The sequence below is a fragment of the Ranitomeya variabilis genome, chromosome 4 (assembly GCF_051348905.1).
Source record: "Ranitomeya variabilis isolate aRanVar5 chromosome 4, aRanVar5.hap1, whole genome shotgun sequence".
NCBI lineage: Eukaryota > Metazoa > Chordata > Amphibia > Anura > Dendrobatidae > Ranitomeya > Ranitomeya variabilis.
Window position 1 is genome coordinate 21,382,074 of NC_135235.1, and position 22,796 is coordinate 21,404,869.

General features: G+C 44.3%; 1 protein-coding gene across 1 annotated transcript in view; it reads right to left on the reverse strand.

The window, feature by feature from the left end:
- CFAP58 (cilia and flagella associated protein 58) overlaps positions 1–22,796 on the reverse strand; it is a 79,666-nt gene that overhangs the window by 55,220 nt on the left and 1,650 nt on the right. The window contains exon 2 of the mRNA XM_077258075.1: positions 21,531–21,812. Within this exon, the coding sequence (XP_077114190.1) occupies positions 21,531–21,812 (282 nt within the window). The remainder of the gene's footprint in view (positions 1–21,530; positions 21,813–22,796) is intronic.

Here is a 22,796-nt window from a genome sequence, read left to right on the forward strand (position 1 = left end):
TATAACCTGTCCTCTCCATACATCTCTGCTCTAATCTCCTAATACCTCCCACACATAATCTCCAGTATATAACCTGTCCTCTCCATACATCTCTGCTCTAATCTCCTGATACCTCCACTCATAATCTCCAGTATATAACCTGTCCTCTCCATACATCTCTGCCCTAATCTCCTGATACCTCCACACATAATCTCCAGTATATAACCTGTCCTCTCCATACATCTCTGCCCTAATCTCCTGACACCTCTACACACATAATCTGTCCTCTCCATACATCTCTGCCCTAATCTCCTGATACCTCCACACATAATCTCCAGGATATAACCTGTCCTCTCCATACATCTCTGCCCTAATCTCCTGACACCTCCACACACATAATCTCCAGCATATAACCTGTCCTCTCCATACATCTCTGCTCTAATCTCCTGATACCTCCTACACACAATCTCCAGTATATAACCTGTACTCTCCATACATCTCTGCCCTAATCTCCTGATACCTCCCCACACATAATCTCCAGTATATAACCTGTCCTCTCCATACATCTCTGCCCTAATCTCCTGATACCTCCCCACACATAATCTCCAGCATATAACCTGTCCTCTCCATACATCTCTGCTCTAATCTCCTGATACCTCCCACACATAATCTCCAGTATATAACCTGTCCTCTCCATACATCTCTGCTCTAATCTCCTGATACCTCCACACATAATCTCCAGTACATAACCTGTCCTCTCCATACATCTCTGCCCTAATCTCCTGATACCTCCACACATAATCTCCAGTATATAACCTGTCCTCTCCATACATCTCTGCCCTAATCTCCTGATACCTCCACACATAATCTCCAGTATATAACCTGTCCTCTCCATACATCTCTGCCCTAATCTCCTGACACCTCTACACACATAATCTGTCCTCTCCATACATCTCTGCCCTAATCTCCTGATACCTCCACACATAATTTCCAGTATATAACCTGTCCTCTCCATACATCTCTGCCCTAATCTCCTGACACCTCCACACACATAATCTCCAGCATATAACCTGTCCTCTCCATACATCTCTGCTCTAATCTCCTGATACCTCCTACACACAATCTCCAGTATATAACCTGTACTCTCCATACATCTCTGTCCTAATCTCCTGATACCTCCCCACACATAATCTCCAGTATATAACCTGTCCTCTCCATACATCTCTGCCCTAATCTCCTGATACCTCCACACACATAATCTCCAGCATATAACCTGTCCTCTCCATACATCTCTGCTCTAATCTCCTGATACCTCCTACACACAATCTCCAGTATATAACCTGTACTCTCCATACATCTCTGTCCTAATCTCCTGATACCTCCCCACACATAATCTCCAGTATATAACCTGTCCTCTTCATACATCTCTGCCCTAATCTCCTGATACCTGTCCTCTCCATACATCTCTGCCCTAATCTCCTGATACCTGTCCTCTCCATACATCTCTGCCCTAATCTCCTGATATATCCCCACACATAATTTCCAGTATATAACCTGTCCTCTCCATACATCTCTGCCCTAATCTCCTGATACCTCCCCACACATAATCTCCAGTATATAACCTGTTCTCTCCATACATCATTGCCCTAGTCTCCTGATACCTCCTACACACATAATCTCCAGTATATAACCTGTCCTCTCCATACATCTCTGCTCTAATCTCCTAATACCTCCCACACATAATCTCCAGTATATAACCTGTCCTCTCCATACATCTCTGCTCTAATCTCCTGATACCTCCACTCATAATCTCCAGTATATAACCTGTCCTCTCCATACATCTCTGCCCTAATCTCCTGATACCTCCACACATAATCTCCAGTATATAACCTGTCCTCTCCATACATCTCTGCCCTAATCTCCTGACACCTCTACACACATAATCTGTCCTCTCCATACATCTCTGCCCTAATCTCCTGATACCTCCACACATAATCTCCAGGATATAACCTGTCCTCTCCATACATCTCTGCCCTAATCTCCTGACACCTCCACACACATAATCTCCAGCATATAACCTGTCCTCTCCATACATCTCTGCTCTAATCTCCTGATACCTCCTACACACAATCTCCAGTATATAACCTGTACTCTCCATACATCTCTGCCCTAATCTCCTGATACCTCCCCACACATAATCTCCAGTATATAACCTGTCCTCTCCATACATCTCTGCCCTAATCTCCTGATACCTCCCCACACATAATCTCCAGTATATAACATGTCCTCTCATACATCTCTGTCCTAATCTCCTGATACCTCCCCACACATAATCTCCAGTATATAACCTGTCCTCTCCATACATCTCTGCCCTAATCTCCTGATACCTCCCCACACATAATCTCCAGTATATAACCTGTCCTCTCCATACATCTCTGCCCTAATCTCCTGACACCTCCACACACATAATCTCCAGCATATAACCTGTCCTCTCCATACATCTCTGCTCTAATCTCCTGATACCTCCCACACATAATCTCCAGTATATAACCTGTCCTCTCCATACATCTCTGCTCTAATCTCCTGATACCTCCACACATAATCTCCAGTACATAACCTGTCCTCTCCATACATCTCTGCCCTAATCTCCTGATACCTCCACACATAATCTCCAGTATATAACCTGTCCTCTCCATACATCTCTGCCCTAATCTCCTGATACCTCCACACATAATCTCCAGTATATAACCTGTCCTCTCCATACATCTCTGCCCTAATCTCCTGACACCTCTACACACATAATCTGTCCTCTCCATACATCTCTGCCCTAATCTCCTGATACCTCCACACATAATTTCCAGTATATAACCTGTCCTCTCCATACATCTCTGCCCTAATCTCCTGACACCTCCACACACATAATCTCCAGCATATAACCTGTCCTCTCCATACATCTCTGCTCTAATCTCCTGATACCTCCTACACACAATCTCCAGTATATAACCTGTACTCTCCATACATCTCTGTCCTAATCTCCTGATACCTCCCCACACATAATCTCCAGTATATAACCTGTCCTCTCCATACATCTCTGCCCTAATCTCCTGACACCTCCACACACATAATCTCCAGCATATAACCTGTCCTCTCCATACATCTCTGCTCTAATCTCCTGATACCTCCTACACACAATCTCCAGTATATAACCTGTACTCTCCATACATCTCTGTCCTAATCTCCTGATACCTCCCCACACATAATCTCCAGTATATAACCTGTCCTCTTCATACATCTCTGCCCTAATCTCCTGACACCTCCACACACATAATCTCCAGCATATAACCTGTCCTCTCCATACATCTCTGCTCTAATCTCCTGATACCTCCTACACACAATCTCCAGTATATAACCTGTCCTCTCCATATATCTCTGCCCTAATCTCCTGATACCTCCCACACATAATCTCCATTATATAACCTGTCCTCCCTATACATCTCTGCCTTAATCTTCTGATACCTTCCCATTTGGTCTTTGCAAAATCTCAATCTTCGCTTCCTCTTGCCTGCTCTTTACATCGGCTTCAGGATTTCTCTCGTGCTTTCCTTATGTGCTGGATTTCTCTACTCTTACCAGTCTGACTCTTTCCAATCTTTAAAAGCAACCCAAAAACCCATCTCTACAGAAAAGCTAACCATAAACCTGCTGCAACCGCACCACCTCATGAGCACCTCCTACCCTCAGCCTTTTCCTTAGATTGTGCACCCCCGCCGGTAGGGTTCACTCTTCCTCTTTATGGCTTTTGTCTCACTTCATTTCAGTAGACCCTTTTTTGGAAGTCTAGCAAGTACTGGTGTAAATGATACAGATAATATTGGAATAATCCTTTGTTTTGGCCACTGTAGAACAATCACTGGCGCTTAGTCACTGTAAGCAGTGTTACATTCGGGCCTTGGACCTTTCCGTCACCGGAGTCCCCGGCAGAATGTAATCCGCTCTTCTGCTCATGTGATTGGCATAGCTCAGATCTAAGGAATTCATGGTGGATCAGAAAGCTATTGCCACTGTTATTTGCTGGAATAGTCGACTGGCACAACCAGTATGGCTCCCATCAGTTTACGCCCACAACACAATTGTGGGGTGCTGATGGGTGGCTGTAACTTTCAGGTGCCTACTGATGGCCCCCATTGCTGTACCCCAACATGTGTCAATAAAATGCAAAACTAAAAAAAAACCAAGCCCTCATACTGTACAGCTCCATTAATTGAAAAATAAAAAAAGTTACCTCTCAGAAAATTGCGACAATAAATTTATATTATATATAACACACACTTGTGCGAAAAAGTGTTCACCCCTTCCTGATTCCTATTCTTTTGCATGTTTGTCACACTGAAATGTTTCAGATCACAAAACAAATTTAAATAGACAAAGATAACACAAGTAAACACAAAATGTAGTTTTAAAATGAAGGTCTTTATTAGTAAGAAGGAAAGAAATCCAAACCTACAGGGTCCTGTGGGAAAAAGTGATTGCCCCACATCCTTTTAAAACATAAATTAACTGCGGTTTATCACATGTTTGGGAAGCGGAGTTCAAATTCCCCAGTCACACCCAGGCCGGATTACTGCCACACCTGTGCTCAATCATGAAATCAAATAAACAGGACCTGCCTGACAAAGTGAAGTAGGCCAAAAGCTCCTCAAAAGCTAGCCATCATACTGTGATCCAAAGAAATTCTGGAAGAAATGAGAAACAAAGCAATTTAGATCGATCAGTCTGGAAAAGGTTATAAAGCAATTTCTAACGCTTTGGGACGTCAGCAAACCACAGTGAGAGCCATTATACACAAAAGGCAAAAACATGTAACAGTTGTGAACCTTCCCAGGTGTGGCCGGCCGAACAAAATTATCCCAAGAGAGTGGCATTGACTCATTCAAGAGGTCACAAAAGACCCACAACAACATCCCAAGAACTGCAGGTCTCACTTAACTCAGTTAAGGTCAGGGTTCAGGACTCCACCATAAGAAAGAGACTGGTCAAATATGGCCTGCATGGCAGAGTTCCAAGACAAAAACCCACTGTAGCGCAATCTATATATAATTGTCTAAGGGGTACTTCCGTCTTTCTGTCGGCAACTTCCGTCACGGATATTCATTCGCTGATTGGTCTCGCCAGCTGCCTGTCATGGCTGCCGTGACCAATCAGCGACGGCCACAGTCCGATTAGTCCCTCCCTACTCCCCTGCAGTCACTGCCTGGCGCCCGCTCCATACTCCCCGCAGTCACGGCTCACACAGGGTTAATGCCAGCGGTAACGGACCTCGTTATGCCGCGGGTAACTCACTCCGTTACCGCCGCTATTAACCCTGTGTGACCAAGTTTTTACTATTGAGGCTGCCTATGCAGCGTCAATAGTAAAAACATCTAATGTTAAAAATAATTTTAAAAAAATAACAAATCATTATATACTCACCTTCCGCTGCCTTTCCGACGCTCCGGTGACCGGTCCATGCAAGCGACAGGTTCCGGTGCTAAGGTTGGTGTGCGACAAGGACCTGCCATGACGTCACGGTCATGTGACCGCGACGTCATCGCAGGCCCTGCGCGCCTGCGTGAGAAGGACCTGCCATGACGTCACAGTCATGTGACCGCGACGTCATCACACCCTCAGACCGGAAGCTGCCGCCTGAACCGAATACAGGCGACAGAACTACAAGAGGCCCCTCGGAAGGTGAGTATATGTTTATTTTTTAACCTGTGACATACATGGCTGGGCAATATAATACGTGGCTGGGCAATATACTACGTGGCTGGGCAATATACTACGTGGCTGGGCAATATACTAAGTAGCTCTGTGCTGTATACTACGTCACTGGGCAATATAAATTTTTCCGTTCTCACTGGGAAGTGGTATTTTTAACTATTTAATTAATAAAAATTATATTTTTAAAGGGGATTTATATGTTACACGTTTTGATTTCCCTCATATGTATTTTTCCTTTATGATTATACTGTAATTTTTATGGTATGGCGGGGTTCCTTTCAGGTCCTATTGATACCAATGTGTGGGCACAGGATGCAAACATAGTTTTTTCCATCAGTGATACTCCCCTTCAGAACACAGACAACCTTTCCCTCCAGAATCTGTTTAGAGACATTTATCTGTGCTATAAGGATAACATCAAATCGTGGTGGGAAATCAAAGGGTTGGAAAATTATATAAAAAACAGGATTGTGCCTAAGGGACTGCGTATCCCGATCAGGCCTTCTCCTCGAACCACAAATCCCACTGTATTGGCAGCTTGGACTAAGGAGTCTATCGACTCCTCTATTCGTTTCATGCAGATATTGCTTATAGAGGAAAAGAGACTATTTGAAGAGTCAACTACTAAATTGAATCTTTTGATTGAACAGGCCCAGAAACAAAAAACTGACCCTGAATATACAAGGAGGGAGAATTTTCTGCAAACATCCATAGAGAAATTTCAAAATAGGCTAAAGGATAGGAAACACTCGCAGTTTACCAGAGATCTGAACGAATTTAAGGACAACAAGGCCTACGATTATCAGTCCCAGAATACCGGGGACGTCTCCTCTTCCGATATTGATACATCAGATACAGAGCGGTCAGAAAAGGGTGTCGCCCCTTTTTATCAATGGCGTTCTACCAAGAGCCAATACAGACAGAAGGGAAGGGGGAGAGGAGGAAGGGGCACAAGGGGACCTCTAGGTGGGTCAGGCCCTACATCTCAGGCGTCCTCCTCCTCATCATTTACAACACCGTCTTTTTTAGACAACAGACAATCACTAAAGTACGATCTGAGGAGGCGGCCTCAATAGTACAAGGCCAGATTATTAACTTGACATCGTTTGTATTCTCCAAGGAAGAATACGCTGTGCTGCAGAGGGGTCTTAATTTTGTTCCTACCAATAAGTATAATTGCTTTAATTGGGTCAAGGATATAAATCTTTTTGGCCGTAATCTCAAGTGGAAACTGTTCTTCCAGAAAAATGATTGGGAGAAATGTAGAGAATTGGGTCTGAGTGAGGAAGATCTTGAAGGGTACAATGCCCTAGTTGGCCTCCTACATGAGAACGAGAGAGGGAGGGGTGAAGGACCTTTCACTTCTTTAAGAAAGAGGAGTAAAAAGATGCCACCGATTAACGATGTCACCAGTGTTGACATTTTTGTCAAGCTAGTTGAGGCAGATCTATGCAAGATTTCTAACAGCTATATAGGTAGCGAATGTAATTTGGCAGCAAATGAGTCCATAGCTTTACAGAGGCTTGAAAAGAACACCAACCTTATCTTCAAATCGTCGGATAAAGGTGGAAATCTTGTCATTCTTGACCATCCTAAATATCTGCAGATGTGTGGTTTGCTCCTCAATGACCGTCACACCTATGAAATTCTATCAGGGGATCCTACAAAAAACTATTCTAATGAATTGATGGCTCTCTTGGATAAGGCTCTGGCCAGTAGGCTAATATCCAAAAATGAATTTTCCTTTCTTGCTCCCACCTCACCAACTGTACCTACTTTCTATGCCCTCCCGAAGGTGCATAAGGGTTTTGACCCATTAAGAGGCCGCCCAATTGTGGCAGGGATCGATTCAATATCTCAAAATATTGGTATATATATAGACCAGATCCTGAGGCCTTTTGTGTTATCACTTCCCTCATATGTGAGGGACACGCTGCACCTTTTGGGGATGCTGGAGGATGTCGTTGTGGAACCTCAGATGATCCTAGCTTCCATTGATGTGGAAGCGTTGTACAGCAGCATCCCCCATGATATCGGTATGAGGGCAGTTGACCACTATTTGAGAACACGAGCCATTGAATGTGCCGAACATAACAATTTTGTTAAACAGCTTCTTTTGTTTACTCTTACCCGGAATTTCTTTATATTCAATGGTAAGTACTTCCACCAGCTCAGGGGCACAGCGATGGGGAGCCCTTGTGCCCCCACGTACGCTAATCTGTTCCTGGGCTGGTGGGAGGAAACCTTTATTTTTCCGGAGGAGGATAGGTGGTGGCAGCCCCACATCGGCCTCTGGGCCAGATACATCGACGATATATTCGTGCTTTGGTCTGGCCCAGGGGCTGACTTTGAGAGGTTTGTGAGAGAGATCAATATCAACCAAATCGGAATGAGATTTACATCTGAATTCCAGGAACATACTATTGCCTTCCTGGACCTCACAATCTCAAAAAACAGTGATGGGGGCTTAAGTACTAGCACCTATCGTAAACCGACTGCCACAAACAGTCTCCTGCAATGGCAAAGCCATCACCCCACCCCCCTGAAGCGAGGTATACCGAAGGGGCAGTTCCTGCGCATCCGCAGGAACTGCTCCGAGGTGGATACATTTAAATATCAGGCTGGGGAATTACACCGGAGATTTAGGGAGAGGGGTTATCCCTCGGAGGTACTCACTAAATCCTACAAGGAGGCACTTGAGAGTGACAGGTCAACTTTACTAAGAACTCGGGAGAGACTGGGAGGCACTCCTGATCTGGTTAGATTGATAGGGACTTTTGATAACCAGTCCGATAAAATATACCAGATCATTAGAAGACATTGGGGTGTACTCCAAGCTGACCCTAACCTAAAGGAGTTTATATCCCCGGCACCTAGCATCACCTACAGAAGGGGGAGATCTATTGGGGATCGGCTAGTACATAGTTTGTACCTAAAGCCACAGACATCAGGTACGTGGCTTGAGAGGAGACCATTGGGTTTCTTCAGATGCGGGAGCTGTTCTAAATGCCAGTATGTTAGGCAGACTAAACAATTCATGAGTGCGGCCAATGGTAGATGGTTTGACATCAGAGAGTTTGGCAATTGTAAATCTACAGGGGTAATATATAAGATCACTTGCCCCTGTCCCCTTGACTACATTGGCAAAACTAAAAGAGAATTAAGGACGAGATTTGGGGAGCATCTTGGAGATATCAGGCACAATAGGGATACCCCGGTTGCCCGCCATATGAATAGAGTACATGGGGGTGCCTTGGAGGGGATTACTCTATGCATGATTGATCTGTTGAAACCTAAGATACGAGGAGGTGATTTTGATCAAGCCCTCCTCAAACGAGAAACAGAGTGGATTTTTCGTATGCAATCCATGGCGCCGGGAGGATTGAATGAATCCCTTACTTACACGTGCTTTCTTTAATTTAATAGATTTATTTGTTTCTGATATATACTTATTTACTGTGTTTTTTCAAACTGTCTTGCCCAGCATTGGTCCACTAAGGTACTTGATTTTGGACCGCCTTGCCATTTCTCCACGGACTCTATGTGGAGGTCGACTGTGACCGATATTGATTATTATATTTTCACTCCCTATCATCTTTACTGCACAGACATCTTTGTCATCATATCAAAACTGCATCTCTATTACTTGTTACAGTATTTGTTATTTCATTTTTTAGCACTGATCCTCTTGGTGATGGATGACGCGCTTACTGCTATATTACTTAATATTTTGATGCCGCTTTAATTATCCCACTATCATCAGGCGCCTGCGCTGGTCGTTTCCAACACATCAAACATGGCGGCGCCGAGTGCGAGCGGTGCTCTAGTGTTTGTACTCCATTTACATGGAGCGCACTGGCGCCGCCTCCTAGGCATTTGGACTGTGCGCATGCGCAGTTCAGCGCTCCTGTATCGTTGATGGCGGCACCCACCATACACCATGCGGCTTGGAATCTATTGGTGGTGTGGATGTACTGTGCGGTATGTAAATCTATTTTCTGGTTGCGCTATCTGTTTACTTAGGCTAAGGGGTGGGAGCCCTGGGCTGATATGGATATCGGTATCTCTTCTACACATGTTGTGCTGTGCTATACCCGGTCTGTCTGGAAATATGCGGAGGGGAGGGGCTTAGGGCGCCCTGCCGATTTGTTAGCAGGATTGCACTTTACTACATAAGTCCCATCCCCGGGGATCTAAACAGGTCTGTCCCGATATCAGGGCACCTGCATCGTTGACTTTCGGTTTATTCTATCTGTGTCTGCCCCCTGAGGAACCGTATGACGGGGAAACGCGTCGGGGCGTTATACCTACAGCTAAGTGTCTCCTTAAGGGAGAATATCTCTTTCACTGGCTGTCTATGCTAGTATTTGAATTTTTTCTCGGTCTAGCATACTGCATAAACATAAACACTGTATACTGGTTATTGGTACTTGTATGTGACTCTATATGCAGCGCTACTACATGGTTTATTAACAAACACTACCTGTATATTGCCGGCTGGCTATATGTACTCTATTTGCAATGTTGGAAATCATATGTTTTCCTTACCAGACAGTGTAGTTATGCTTAGTCCTGCATCTGGACTGAACCAAGTCATTTGTATCTGTGTTCCCCTTCCTACTAAAGGTCTCATTATTGATACATAGAAGTGTATTTTTTGTTAGTATATACAAGGACAATTGTACACAACATTGACTAGCTATTTTTGCTATATGCCTCTAGCACTTTGTCCTTGAGGAGACCATAAGTAGGGAGTTGGGTTATATCTATATAGTGTGCACCATAGTTCCGCCTGCCTGCTCTTCCTTCATCTCTTTAATTTGCTTATTGTTTTCTCCCCTGCAGTTGGCAAGGTAATTTTTAGGGCCAGCAGGGGTAGCCGTCGCGGAGTGGGGGCGCCAAATACACTATCAGGGTGCCAACCTCCACTGATAGGTAGGGGCAGCAGGCCAGTGCAGGGATATCTAATAGGATAGGTGCACCTATATATATCCCTTTATATTTATATAAATTTTTCCGTTCTCACTGGGAAGTGGTATTTTTAACTATTTAATTAATAAAAATTATATTTTTAAAGGGGATTTATATGTTACACGTTTTGATTTCCCTCATATGTATTTTTCCTTTATGATTATACAATATACTACGTGGCTCTGTGCTGTATACTATGTAACTGGGCAATATACTATGTCACTGGGCAATATACTACGTGGCTCTGTGCTGTATACTATGTAACTGGGCAATATACTATGTCACTGGGCAATATACTACGTAGCTGGGCAATATACTACGTCACTGAGCAATATACTAAGTGGCTGTGCAATATACTACGTCACTGGGCAATATACTACGTAACTGGGCAATATACTACATCACTGGGCAATATACTACGTCACTGGGCAATAAACTACGTGGACATGCGTTAGAATCGGGCCACCATCTAGTAAGAACATAAAAGCTAAAATCTTGTCTCAGTTTTGTCAGAAAACATCTTGATGATCCCCAACACTTTTGGGAGAATACTCTGTGAACTAACGGGACAAAAGTTGAACTTTTTAGAAGTATATGTCCCATTACATCTGACATAGAAGTAACACAGCATTTCAGAAAAGGAACACCATACCAACAGTAAACTATGGTAGTGGTAGTGTGATGGTCTGGGGCTGTTTTGCTGCTTCAGGGCCTGGAAAACTTGCTGTGGTAAATGCAAGTCCACCTCTGAATGGCTTAAGAAAAACAAAATTATGACTTTGGAGTAGCCTACACAACACCAATAATGTATCCTAATCTGGTTAACCGACCATAATGAATAAATACCTACAAGAAAGGGGGGCACCACAATCATAATATTAAAAAGTTTATCTTTATTAATAACACATAAATTACAAAGTGGTCATAAAATTGCCAGATCCGGCAAAGGTGAGACAGAACAGACACACGACAATGGTGGACAAAACAAGCCTGGAAATAACGTTTAAGACATATATATACACTTAATGTGGTATTATGCTAAACAGATGGGAACAAGGTGGTTTAAATACATGGCATGGCAGCATAGTCTGATACAATAGCAGACATGATAACTGTAATATTACATATAGGACCGATGTAAAAAAATGAAAGTCACAAGGCTTAAGTAAACCATACAAGTCGGTCCGAGAGCAGCGTAAAAGCCGCCATTGCTAAACATATGAGCCGCCAAAAGCTACCTAAGAAACAAGTGTTTACCCAAATGTAAAGGGATCCAGGAGTCCACCTTTTTGGAGTAGCCTAGTCAAAATCCTGACCTTAATCCGTTTGAGATGCTGGGCATAACATTAAAAAGGCGGCTCATGCTCAGAAACCCTCCAATGTGGCTGAATTAGGCTGCCGTCACACTAGCAGTATTTGATCAGTATTTTACATCAGTATTTGTAAGCCAAAACCAGGAGTGGAACAATTAGAGGAAAAGTATAATAGAAGCATATGCACCACTTCTGCATTTAACCCCTTCCCGACCTTTGACGCCACGTAGGCATCATGAAAACCCGTGCCAATCCGACCCATGACGCCTATGTGGCGTCATGGAATGATCGCGTCCCTGCAGATCGGGTGAAAGGGTTAACTCCAATTTCACCCGATCTGCAGGGACAGGGGGAGTGGTACTTCAGCCCAGGGGGGGTGGCTTCACCCCCCCCCCCCCCCCCCCCGTGGCTACGATCGCTCTGATTGGCTGTTGAAAGTGAAACTGCCAATCAGAGCGATTTGTAATATTTCACCTAAAAAACTGGTGAAATATTACAATCCAGCCGTGGCCGATGCTGCAATATCATCGGCCATGGCTGGAAACACTGATGTGACCCCCCCCACCCCACCGATCGCCCCCCCCAAGCCACCGATCTGTGGTCCGCTCCCCTCCGTCTTGTGCTCCGCTCCCCCGTCCTCCTGTCCGCTCCCCCCGTGCTCCTATGCCACCCCCCCCGTGCTCCGACGCCCCCCCCCCCGTGCCCCGATCTCCACCCCCTTATACTTACCTCCCTTACCGAGGCTCCCGGTGTCCATCCGTCTTCTCCATGGGCGCCGCCATCTTCCAAAATGGCGGGCCCATGCGCAGTGCGCCCGCCGAATCTGCCGGCTGGCAGATTCGTTCCAGATATAATTTGGTCACTGTGATAAAACCTATCACAGTGATCAAAATAAAAAAAATTGTAAATGACCCCCCCCTTTATCACCCCCATAGGTAGGGACAATAATAAAAAAAAGAAAATATTTTTTTTTCTTTTTCCACTAGGGTTAGGGTTAGAACTAGGGTTAGAACTAGGGGTAGGGTTAGGGGTAGGGTTAGGGTTAGGGCATGTGCACACAGTGCGGATTTGGCTGCGGATCCGCAGCGGATTGGCCACGGATCCGCAGCAGATTGGCCGCTGCGAATTCGTAGCAGTTTTCCATCAGGTTTACAGTACCATGTACACCTATGGAAAACCAAATCCGCTGTGCCCATGGTGCGGAAAATTCCGTGCGGAAATGCTGCGTTGTATTTTCCGCAGCATGTCAATTCTTTGTGCGGATTCCGCAGCATTTTACACCTGTTCCTCAATAGGAATCCGCAGGTGAAATCCGCACAAAAAAACACTGGAAATCCGCTGTAAATCTGCAGGTAAAACGCAGTGCCTTTTACCTGCAGATTTTTCAAAAATCGTGCGGAAAAATCGCACACGAATCCGCAACGTGGGCACATAGCCTTAGGGTTAGGGTTGGAATTAGAGTTAGGGTTGGAATTAGGGCTAGGGTTGGAAATAGGGTTAAGATTAGGCTTGTGGTTAGGGTTACGGATAGGGTTAGGCGTGTGTTGGGGTTACAGTTGTGGTTAGGGTTGGGATTAGGGTTAGGGTTGGGATTAGGGTTAGGATTAGGGTTAGGGTTACGGGTGTGTTGGGGTTAGGGTTGTGGTTAGGAGTGTGTTGGGGTTAGGGTTGTGATTAGGGTTAGGGCTACAGTTGGGATTAGGGTTAGGGGTGTGTTGGGGTTAGTGTTGAAGTTAGAATTGAGGGGTTTCCACTGTTTGGGCACATCAGGGGTCTCCAAACGCAACATGGCACCACCATTGATTCCAGCCAATCTTGCGTTCAAAAAGTCAAATGGTGCTCCCTCCCTTCCAAGCCCCAACGTGCGCCCAAACAGTGGTTTACCCCCACATATGGGGTACCAGCGTACTCAGGACAAACTGGGCAACAACTGTTGGGGTCCAATTTCCCCTGTTACCCTTGCAAAAATAAAAAATTACTTGCTAAAACATAATTTTTGAGGAAAGAACAATTATTTTTTATTTTCACGGCTCTGCGTTATAAACTTCTGTGAAGCACTTGGGGGTTCAAAGTGCTCACCACACATCTAGCTAAGTTCCTTGGGGGGTCTAGTTTCCAAAATGGGGTCACTTGTGGGGTGTTTCTACTGTTTAGGCACATCAGGGGCTCTGCAAATGCAACGTGATGCCCGCAGACCATTCCATCAAAGTCTGCATTTCAAATGTCACTACTTCCCTTCTGAGCCCTGACGTGCGCCCAAACAGTGGTTTACCCCCACATATGGGGTACCAGCATACTCACAACAAACTGGGTAACAAATATTGGGGTCCAATTTCTCCTGTTATTCTTGTGAAAATAAAAAAATGCTTGCTAAAACATATTTTTTGAGGAAAGAAAAATGATTTTTTATTTTCACGGCTCTGCGTTGTAAACTTCTGTGAAGCACTTGGGGGTTGAACGTGCTCACCACACATCTAGATAAGTTCCTTGGGGGGTCTAGTTTCCAAAATGGGGTCACTTGTGGGGGGGTTTCTACTGTTTAGGCACATCAGGGGCTCTGCAAACGTAACATGATGCCTGCAGACCAATCCATCAAAGTCTGCATTCCAAAACGTCACTACTTCCCTTCCGAGCCCCGGCATCTGCCCAAACAGTGGTTTACCCCCACAAATGGGGTATCAGCATACTCAGGAGAAACTGGTCAACAACTTTTGGGGTCAAATTTCTCCTGTTACCCTTGGGAAAATTAAAAAATTCTGGGCTAAAAAAATATTTTTGAGGAAAGGAAACACATTTATTATTTTCACGGCTCTGCGTTATAAACTTCTGTGAAGCACTTGGGGGTTCAAAGTGCTCACCACACATCTAGATAAGTTCCCTTGGGGGTCTAGTTTCCAAAATGGGGTCACTTGTGGGGAGTTCCTACTGTTTAGGCACATCAGGGGCTCTGCAAATGCAACCTGACACCCGCAGAGCATTCCATCAAAGTCTGCATTTCAAAACGTCACTACTTCCCTTCCGAACCCCGACGTGTGCCAAAACAGTGGTTTACCCCCACATATGGGGTATCAGCGTACTCAGGAGAAACTGGACAACAACTTTTGGGGTCCAATTTCTCCTGTTACCCTTGGGAAAATAAAAAATTGTGGGCTAAAAAATCATTTTTGAGAAAAGAAAAATTATTTTTTATTTTCATGGCTCTGCGTTATAAACTTCTGTGAAGCACCTGGGGGTTTTAAGTGCTCACTATGCATCTAGATAAGTTCCTTGGGGGGTCTAGTTTCCAAAATGGGGTCACTTGTAGGGGAGCTCCAATGTTTAGGCACACAGGGGCTCTCCAAACGCGACATGGTGTCCGCTAACGATTGGAGCTAATTTTCCATTCAAAAAGTCAAATGGCGCGCCTCCCCTTCCGAGCCTTGCCGTGCACCCAAACAGTGGTTTACCCCCACATATGAGGTATCGGCGTACTCAGGAGAAATTGCCCAACAAATTTTAGGATCCATTTTATCCTGTTGCCCATGTGAAAATGAAAAAATTGAGGCTAAAGGAAATTTTGTGTGAAAAAAAAGTACTTTTTCATTTTTACGGATCAATTTGTGAAGCACCTGAGGGTTTAAAGTGCTCACTATGCTTCTAGATAAGTTCCTTGGGGGGTCTAGTTTCCAAAATGGGGTCACTTGTGGGGGAGCTCCAATGTTTAGGCACACAGGGGCTCTCCAAACGTGACATGGTGTCCGCTAGCGATGGAGATAATTTTTCATTCAAAAAGTCAAATGGCGATCCTTCCCTTCCGAGCCTTACCATGTGCCCAAACAGTGGTTTACCCCCACATGTGAGGTATTGGTGTACTCAGGAGAAATTGTCCAACAAATTTTAGGATCCATTTTATCCTGTTGCCCATGTGAAAATGAAAAAATTGAGGCTAAAATAATTTTTTGGGGAAAAAAAAGTACTTTTTCATTTTTACGGATCAATTTGTGAAGCACCTGGGGGTTTAAAGTGCTCACTATGCCTCTAGATAAGTTCCTTGGGGGGTCTAGTTTCCAAAATGGGGTCACTTGTGGGGGAGCTCCTAAAGATTGGAGCCAATTTTTCATTCAAAAAGTCAAATGGCGCTCCTTCCCTTCCGAGCCCTGCCGTGCGCCCAAACAGTGGTTTACCTCCACATATGATGTATCAGCGTACTCAGGACAAATTGGACAACAACGTTCGTGGTCCAGTTTCTCCTTTTACCCTTGGGAAAATAAAGAAATTGTTGCTAAAAGATCATTTTTGTAACTAAAAAGTTAAATGTTCATTTTTTACTTCCATGTTGCTTCTGCTGCTGTGAAACACCTGAAGGGTTAATAAACTTCTTGAATGTGGTTTTGAGCACCTTGAGGGGTGCAGTTTTTAGAATGGTGTCACTTTTGGGTATTTTCAGCCATATAGAACCCTCAAAATGACTTCAAATGTGAGGTGGTCCCTAAAAAAATGGTTTTGTAAATTTTGTTGTAAAAATGAGAAATCACTGGTCAAATTTTAACCCTTATAACTTCCTAGCAAAAAAAAAATGTGTTTCCAAAATTGTGCTGATGTAAAGTAGACATGTGGGAAATGTTATTTATTAACTATTTTGTGTCACATAACTCTCTGGTTTAACAGAATAAAAATTCAAAATGTGAAAATTGCGAAATTTTCAAAATTTTCGCCAAATTTCCATTTTTTTCACAAATAAACTCAGAAATTATCGACCTAAATTTACCTCTAACATGAAGCCCAATATGTCACGAAAAAACAATCTCAGAATCGCTAGGATCCGTTGAAGCGTTCCTGAGTTATTACCTCATAAAGGGACACTGGTCAGAATTGCAAAAAACGGCAAGGTCATTAAGGCCAAAATAGGCTGGGTCATGAAGGGGTTAACACCCACTCCTGGTTTTGGCTACAAACACTGATGTAAAATACTGACCAAATCCTGCTAGTGTGATGGCAGCCTTACAACTATTCTGCAAATATGAGTGGCCAAAATTCCTCCGGAGCGTTGTAAAAGACTCATTGCCAGTTATCGCAAATGCTTGATTGCAGTTGTTGCTGCTAAAAAGGGCACAACCAGTTATTTGGTTTAGGGGGCAATCACATTTTCACACAGGGCCCTGTAGGTTTGGATTTCTTTTTCCTTTAACCCCTTCCCAACATGTGCCGTATATACATGTTCCCGCAAAGCGCAGTATTTATAGAGCACCGTGATTGCGCGGGCTCACGCTGAGTGCCACCGTGATCGAGTGCGGATGTCAGCTCTATATGAGAGCTGACATTTTGCAGCGATGCCCACGATCAGTGCTAGCACCGATCACGGGCGTTTAGCCCCTGTAATCCCACTGTCAATAGTGACAGCAACATCGTGGGGCATCGCAGAGGGAGCGAGCTCCCTTTATGATCCCATCGTCACAACGCAATGGGAACACATTATGTCGATGGTCTCCATGGTGACCCAAGGTCCCAAGATGGCCGCAGGGTCACCCAAGGACGGTGGCCTGTCAGCTCATGCTGAGAATAGTAGCTGAGATACCTCCTCCCTGCATCTGAGACGCTGATCTAATGCTCTGCACTGAGGAAGCTTTGCAGAGTACTAGATCAGCGATCTGTCATTATAGAGTTGATATGCCATCCTTGGACAATGTAAAAAAGTTTAACAAAAAAGTTAATAAAAATTGTAAAAATAATTAAAAAAATAAAATAAAGAACAAAAAATAAATGTATTTTTTATTAACATTTTTTTATGTAAAATAAAAAACACACATATTTGATATCGCCATGTCTGGAACGACCCGACCTATAAAACTGCCTGACTAGTTAACCCCTTCGGTGACCACCATGAAAAAAATATAAAATAACGAGGTTAAAAAAAACTATGCTTTATCATCATACCGCCAAACAAAAAGTGAATTAAAACGCAATCAAAAAGACCAATCTAAATAAAAATGGCACCGCTGAAAACGTCATCTTGTCCTGCAAAAAAACAGCCACCATACAGGTCAGTCACTTGAAAAATAAAAAAGTTATAGATCTCAGAATAAAGCAATGCAAAAATAATTATTTTGCTCCATAAGGCTATGTGCACACGTTCAGGATTTCTTGCAGAAATTTCCTGGGCAAAACTGGACATTTTCTGTAAGAAATCCGCATGAGTTTTTCTCGCGTTTTTACCGCGTTTTTTTGCGGATTTTTCCAGCGGTTCCCAATGCAATAATATAGTGGGAAATCCGCAAAAAATCTGCAAAATTAATGAACATGCTGCGTTTTTTTCCTCGAAAAAAACACGCATCATGTGCACAAATATTGCGGAATGCATTCTAAATGATGGGATGCATAATGTATGCGTTTTTTTCGCGTTTTTATAGCGAAAAAAAGCGAAACATCTGCAACGTGTGCACACAGCCTAAAAGTTTTTTATTGTGTAAAAGGTCCAAAACATAAAAAACTATATAAATGAGGTATCGCTGTAATCGTTCTGACCCAAAGAATAAAGCTGCCTTACCAATTTTACCATACGCGGAATGGCATTAAAAACCAAAACATAATTCACGAATTGCTGGTTTATGTTCATTCTGCCTCCTAAATATCAGCATAAAAAGCGATCAAAAAATGTTATGTGCCCAAAAATGGTACCAATAACAAACTCATCCCAAAAAAACAAGCCATCACATGACTCTGTCAACAAAAATATAGAAAAATTATAGCTATCAAAATATGGTGATGCAAAATTTTGTTTTTGCAGTAAAAAGCGTCTTTTAGTGTGTGACAGCAGCCAAACATAAAAACCCAATATAAATCTGGTATTGCTGTAATCGCACCGACCCGAAGAATAAAGTCGCTTAATCACTTATATCGCACGAGTTACGGTGTAAAAAATAAATAAAAACAATTCTTCACCTCCTGTTCACTTTTTCATTCTGCCTCCCAAAGATTATAGTAAGGCTCGGCGCACATTTATCCTGCGCTCTGCACTGAGCGCTTACATCGGGGTTTCTGTGTAAATCTCTAAAATACGTGATTAAGACAGAACCGCCGGCGGAAGATTCCCTATAATGAAGTAGATGGAGGCACTGTGGACACCCTAGGTCTTGTGATCGGACGGTGTCTGTCTTTTTAGGCGAGCATAAAAGCGCCGTTGGCCACAGTTTTGTGCAACTCTGAAAAGAAAGACGCTGAATAGAGTCCAGACAGAGTCCAGAGTAACTCTGCTGCCTCATTATAGTGAATGGATCCCTCGGGGGTTTCATCTAAAACATGATATTCTGAGATGGAAACCTCAAGGTAAGTGCTCAGCGTAGAGCGCAGGATTTGGGTGAAAAATCTGCTGCAAAAGTTTGAGCAAAGTGGATGCAAGTTCATGAAAACTCCTGCCCATACTGCGATTAATGACGCTGTTGATCAGAATATTTTTTTGGTGCGTTTTCACCCCACGGAAGGAGCCTGTAAAAAAATGCATGGCAAATGCAGCTGTTTATTTTTTTATGTAGAATGCTGGAATTTCTGCGCATAAAGAATAAGATAAAACGCGCCGCATGTAATCTGCACCAAAAATTCATAGAAAAGAGGGAAAACGCATAAAAAATGATTAGAGCTAATTGTTTTAGTGTAATTTGTTGCAAAAATGTGTAAAAAACAAACAAAAACAAATTATGTTTATCCATATGGAGACAGAGGGTGCTACTTGTACCATAAACCTCTAAAGGTAAAACAAACCATAAACCTGCAGAGTGCTGGAGCATTTTGAGGCCATGTTCCCAGGTAGTGTACAGGAAGGTCCAGAAATATTTGGCCAGTGACTACATATTCGTGATTTCAGCTCTGGAGGTCAATATTTTAGATTTAAAATGAAACAGCCGAGATGAAATTGAAGTGGATTTTCAGCTTTAATTAAAGGGGTTGAACAAAAATATCCTATGGAACGTTTAAAAATTGCAGCCATTTTTGTACAAAGTCTCCTCATTTCAGGGGCTCAAAAGTAATTTGACAAATTAACTTGGGGAAATAGCAAAGAATCCGGCACCAAAATTAAACTCCGCCAGAGTATTGTGTTATTTAAGGAACATATTTTTCCGCCAGATAAACGGGATCACGGGTGCGGCACCAAAATACAGTCAATCCAATCTTTGCCAACAAGAAAAAGAAAGGTGGCACTCATCTTCCCTTAAAAGATCCTTTATTTCCTAAAAGTTAAAACATTGATGCAGGAGAATATTGTGGACACATAATGGATGACGGCCGTTGTGCGCCTTCCTGTGCTTCAACGGGTCCTAGAAAGGAGAAAATTTAACTTCCCCATAAATAAAATGTTCATTTTCAATCCTTTGTAAAGAATCCTCTGCAACAATGACGGCCTGAAGTCTGGAGGCCATGGACTTCACCATCGCTGGTCTCCTCCGGTGTGAGGCTTTACAGCAATGATGGCTGAAGTCTGGAAGCCATAGATGTCACCATCGCTGGTTTATTTTGGTGTGAAGCTTTACAGCAATGATGGCCTGAAGTCTGGAGGCCATGGACTTCACCATCGTTGGTCTCCTCTGGTGTGAGGCTTTGCAGCAATGACAGCCTGAAGTCTAGAGGCCATGGCCGTCACCATCCCTGGTCTCCTCTGGTGTGAGGCTTTGCAGCAATGACGGCCTGAAGTCTAGAGGCCATGGCCATCACCATCGCTGGTCTCCTCCGGTGTGAGGCTTTGCAGCAATGATGGCCTGAAGTCTGGAGGCCATGGCCGTCACCATTGCTGGTCTCCTCCTTCGTGAAGCTTTGCTGCCTTGCTTGTTTGTGGCCTTTTCTGCCTTCAGTTTTGACCATACCCTGTGAAATGCGACTCGGTGGGCTGAGATCTGGTGATGACTCGGCCACTGCAGAATATTCCACTTCTTTGCTTTTGCAGAATGTTTTGGATCATTGTCCACCTGTCCTATAAAGCTCCGTCCAATCAATCTTGCTGCATGTAGGTGAATCTGAGTACATAGTATGGCCCTGTACACACAGGATTCATCTGGCTGCTTCTGTTTCAAGTCACATGATCAATAACCATTAGTGACCTGATGACACTGGAAGCCATGCGTGCCACCACCCCACGTCCGCCATGTGTTACAGAGGATGTGCTGTGCTGAGGATCAGGAGCCGCTCCAAACCTTCTCCAGACTTTCTTCTTCCCATGAATCTCGTACAAGTTGATCTAAGTTTTGCATTTCCACAGCTGGGCGCCTTCTTTATCTACTTATGAGAGAGGGCTTTGCTCCACTTTCCTTACTACTCAGTCTGGACTGCTGGCACCGTTGGTCCTTTTCTGTCCTCCTTGCACTTTATATATTGTTGTACGATTTATTATATATTTCTATTTAAACAAATAACATTATCTTTTTTATCCGCACTGCTCCTATTCCTCCTTTATTCTTATGTATCTAATCGCGTATCTATAGTGTGTGATACAGGGCTGTGTATCCGTGCTGTGCAGGCTGGTCCTATAGACCCTGCCGTTACCTTCTTCAGCGATGCGATGGTGGTCTGATCCTCCTGCGACAGCTTCAGGGCGGTGGCCACCTTGGCGGCGTTGACCACGATCTCCGCATTCAGCTCCCGGCATTTGCCCATCAGCCGCTTCTCGTTCTCGTAGGATTTCTTCAGGACGGCGTGCAGCTTCTCGTACTCTACCCTGAACTTGTCCAGGCTCTTGTCCCCCGTCAGCTCGCTCAGCACCTCCTGGAAGTCCTTCTCCAGGGCCTCAAACGCGTTCTCATCCATCAGACTCTTCTCTGGTTTATCCTGCAAGAAGAACAAGCGGTCAGGAAAGGGTTAAATGAAAAAGGACTATTCCCAGGATGCTCCACATGGGACCTCCAGCAGTATCCTCAATGAGGGGGTCCTTGGCCTGAGGTGACCACACTGGATGCTGCGGTGACCTGGATCCTATCTTTCCATCATTCCCATGCATCAAAATGGAGTGAGAGTCACAGGATCCCTCAGAGCTGGTTCTGGAGCCCCCCATGGCCGGGGGTCTCAGCTCCTGCAGCACTAGTGACGTGACCTCCCCTCACTTGTGGAAGGTGACCGGGCCGATGGGCCCACCTAGGCGGACTGGTAGATGACTGCATAGGTTCAGCACTGGCACAGATTATTCACTATGGAGCCTGAAGGGTTAATCGATAACAAGGGGTGATGCCGACTCTCAATACAGGAGCGGTGTGGTGGGAGACACTGGTCGTGTGACTGGAGATTTCCCTACTGGTGACCCCTTGTATGAGGCAGCATCACAGGGAGCAATATGGCCTCATCAGGATCATTCCTGCATCATAGGGATCACTACGGCGTCACAGGGATCACTATGGCGTCACTGGGATCATTCCTGCATCATCGGGATCACTACAGCATCACCGGGATCACTGCGGCATCACAGGGATCACTACGGCATCACTGGGATCATTCCTGCATCATCGGGATTACTACGGAGTCATTGGGATCACTACAGCATCACCGGGATCACTGCGGCGTCACAAGGATCACTACGGTGTCACCGGGATCACTACGGCATTACCAGGATCACTACGGCATCCCCGGGATCACTACAGAGTCATCGGGATGACTACGGAGTCACAGAGATCACTATGGCGTCCCTGGGATCACTACGGAGTCATCGGGATCACTATGGCTTCACCGGGATCACTACGGCGTCACAGGGATCACTACGGCGTCACTGGGATCATTCCTGCATCATCGGGATCACTACAGAGTCATCGGGATCACTACAGC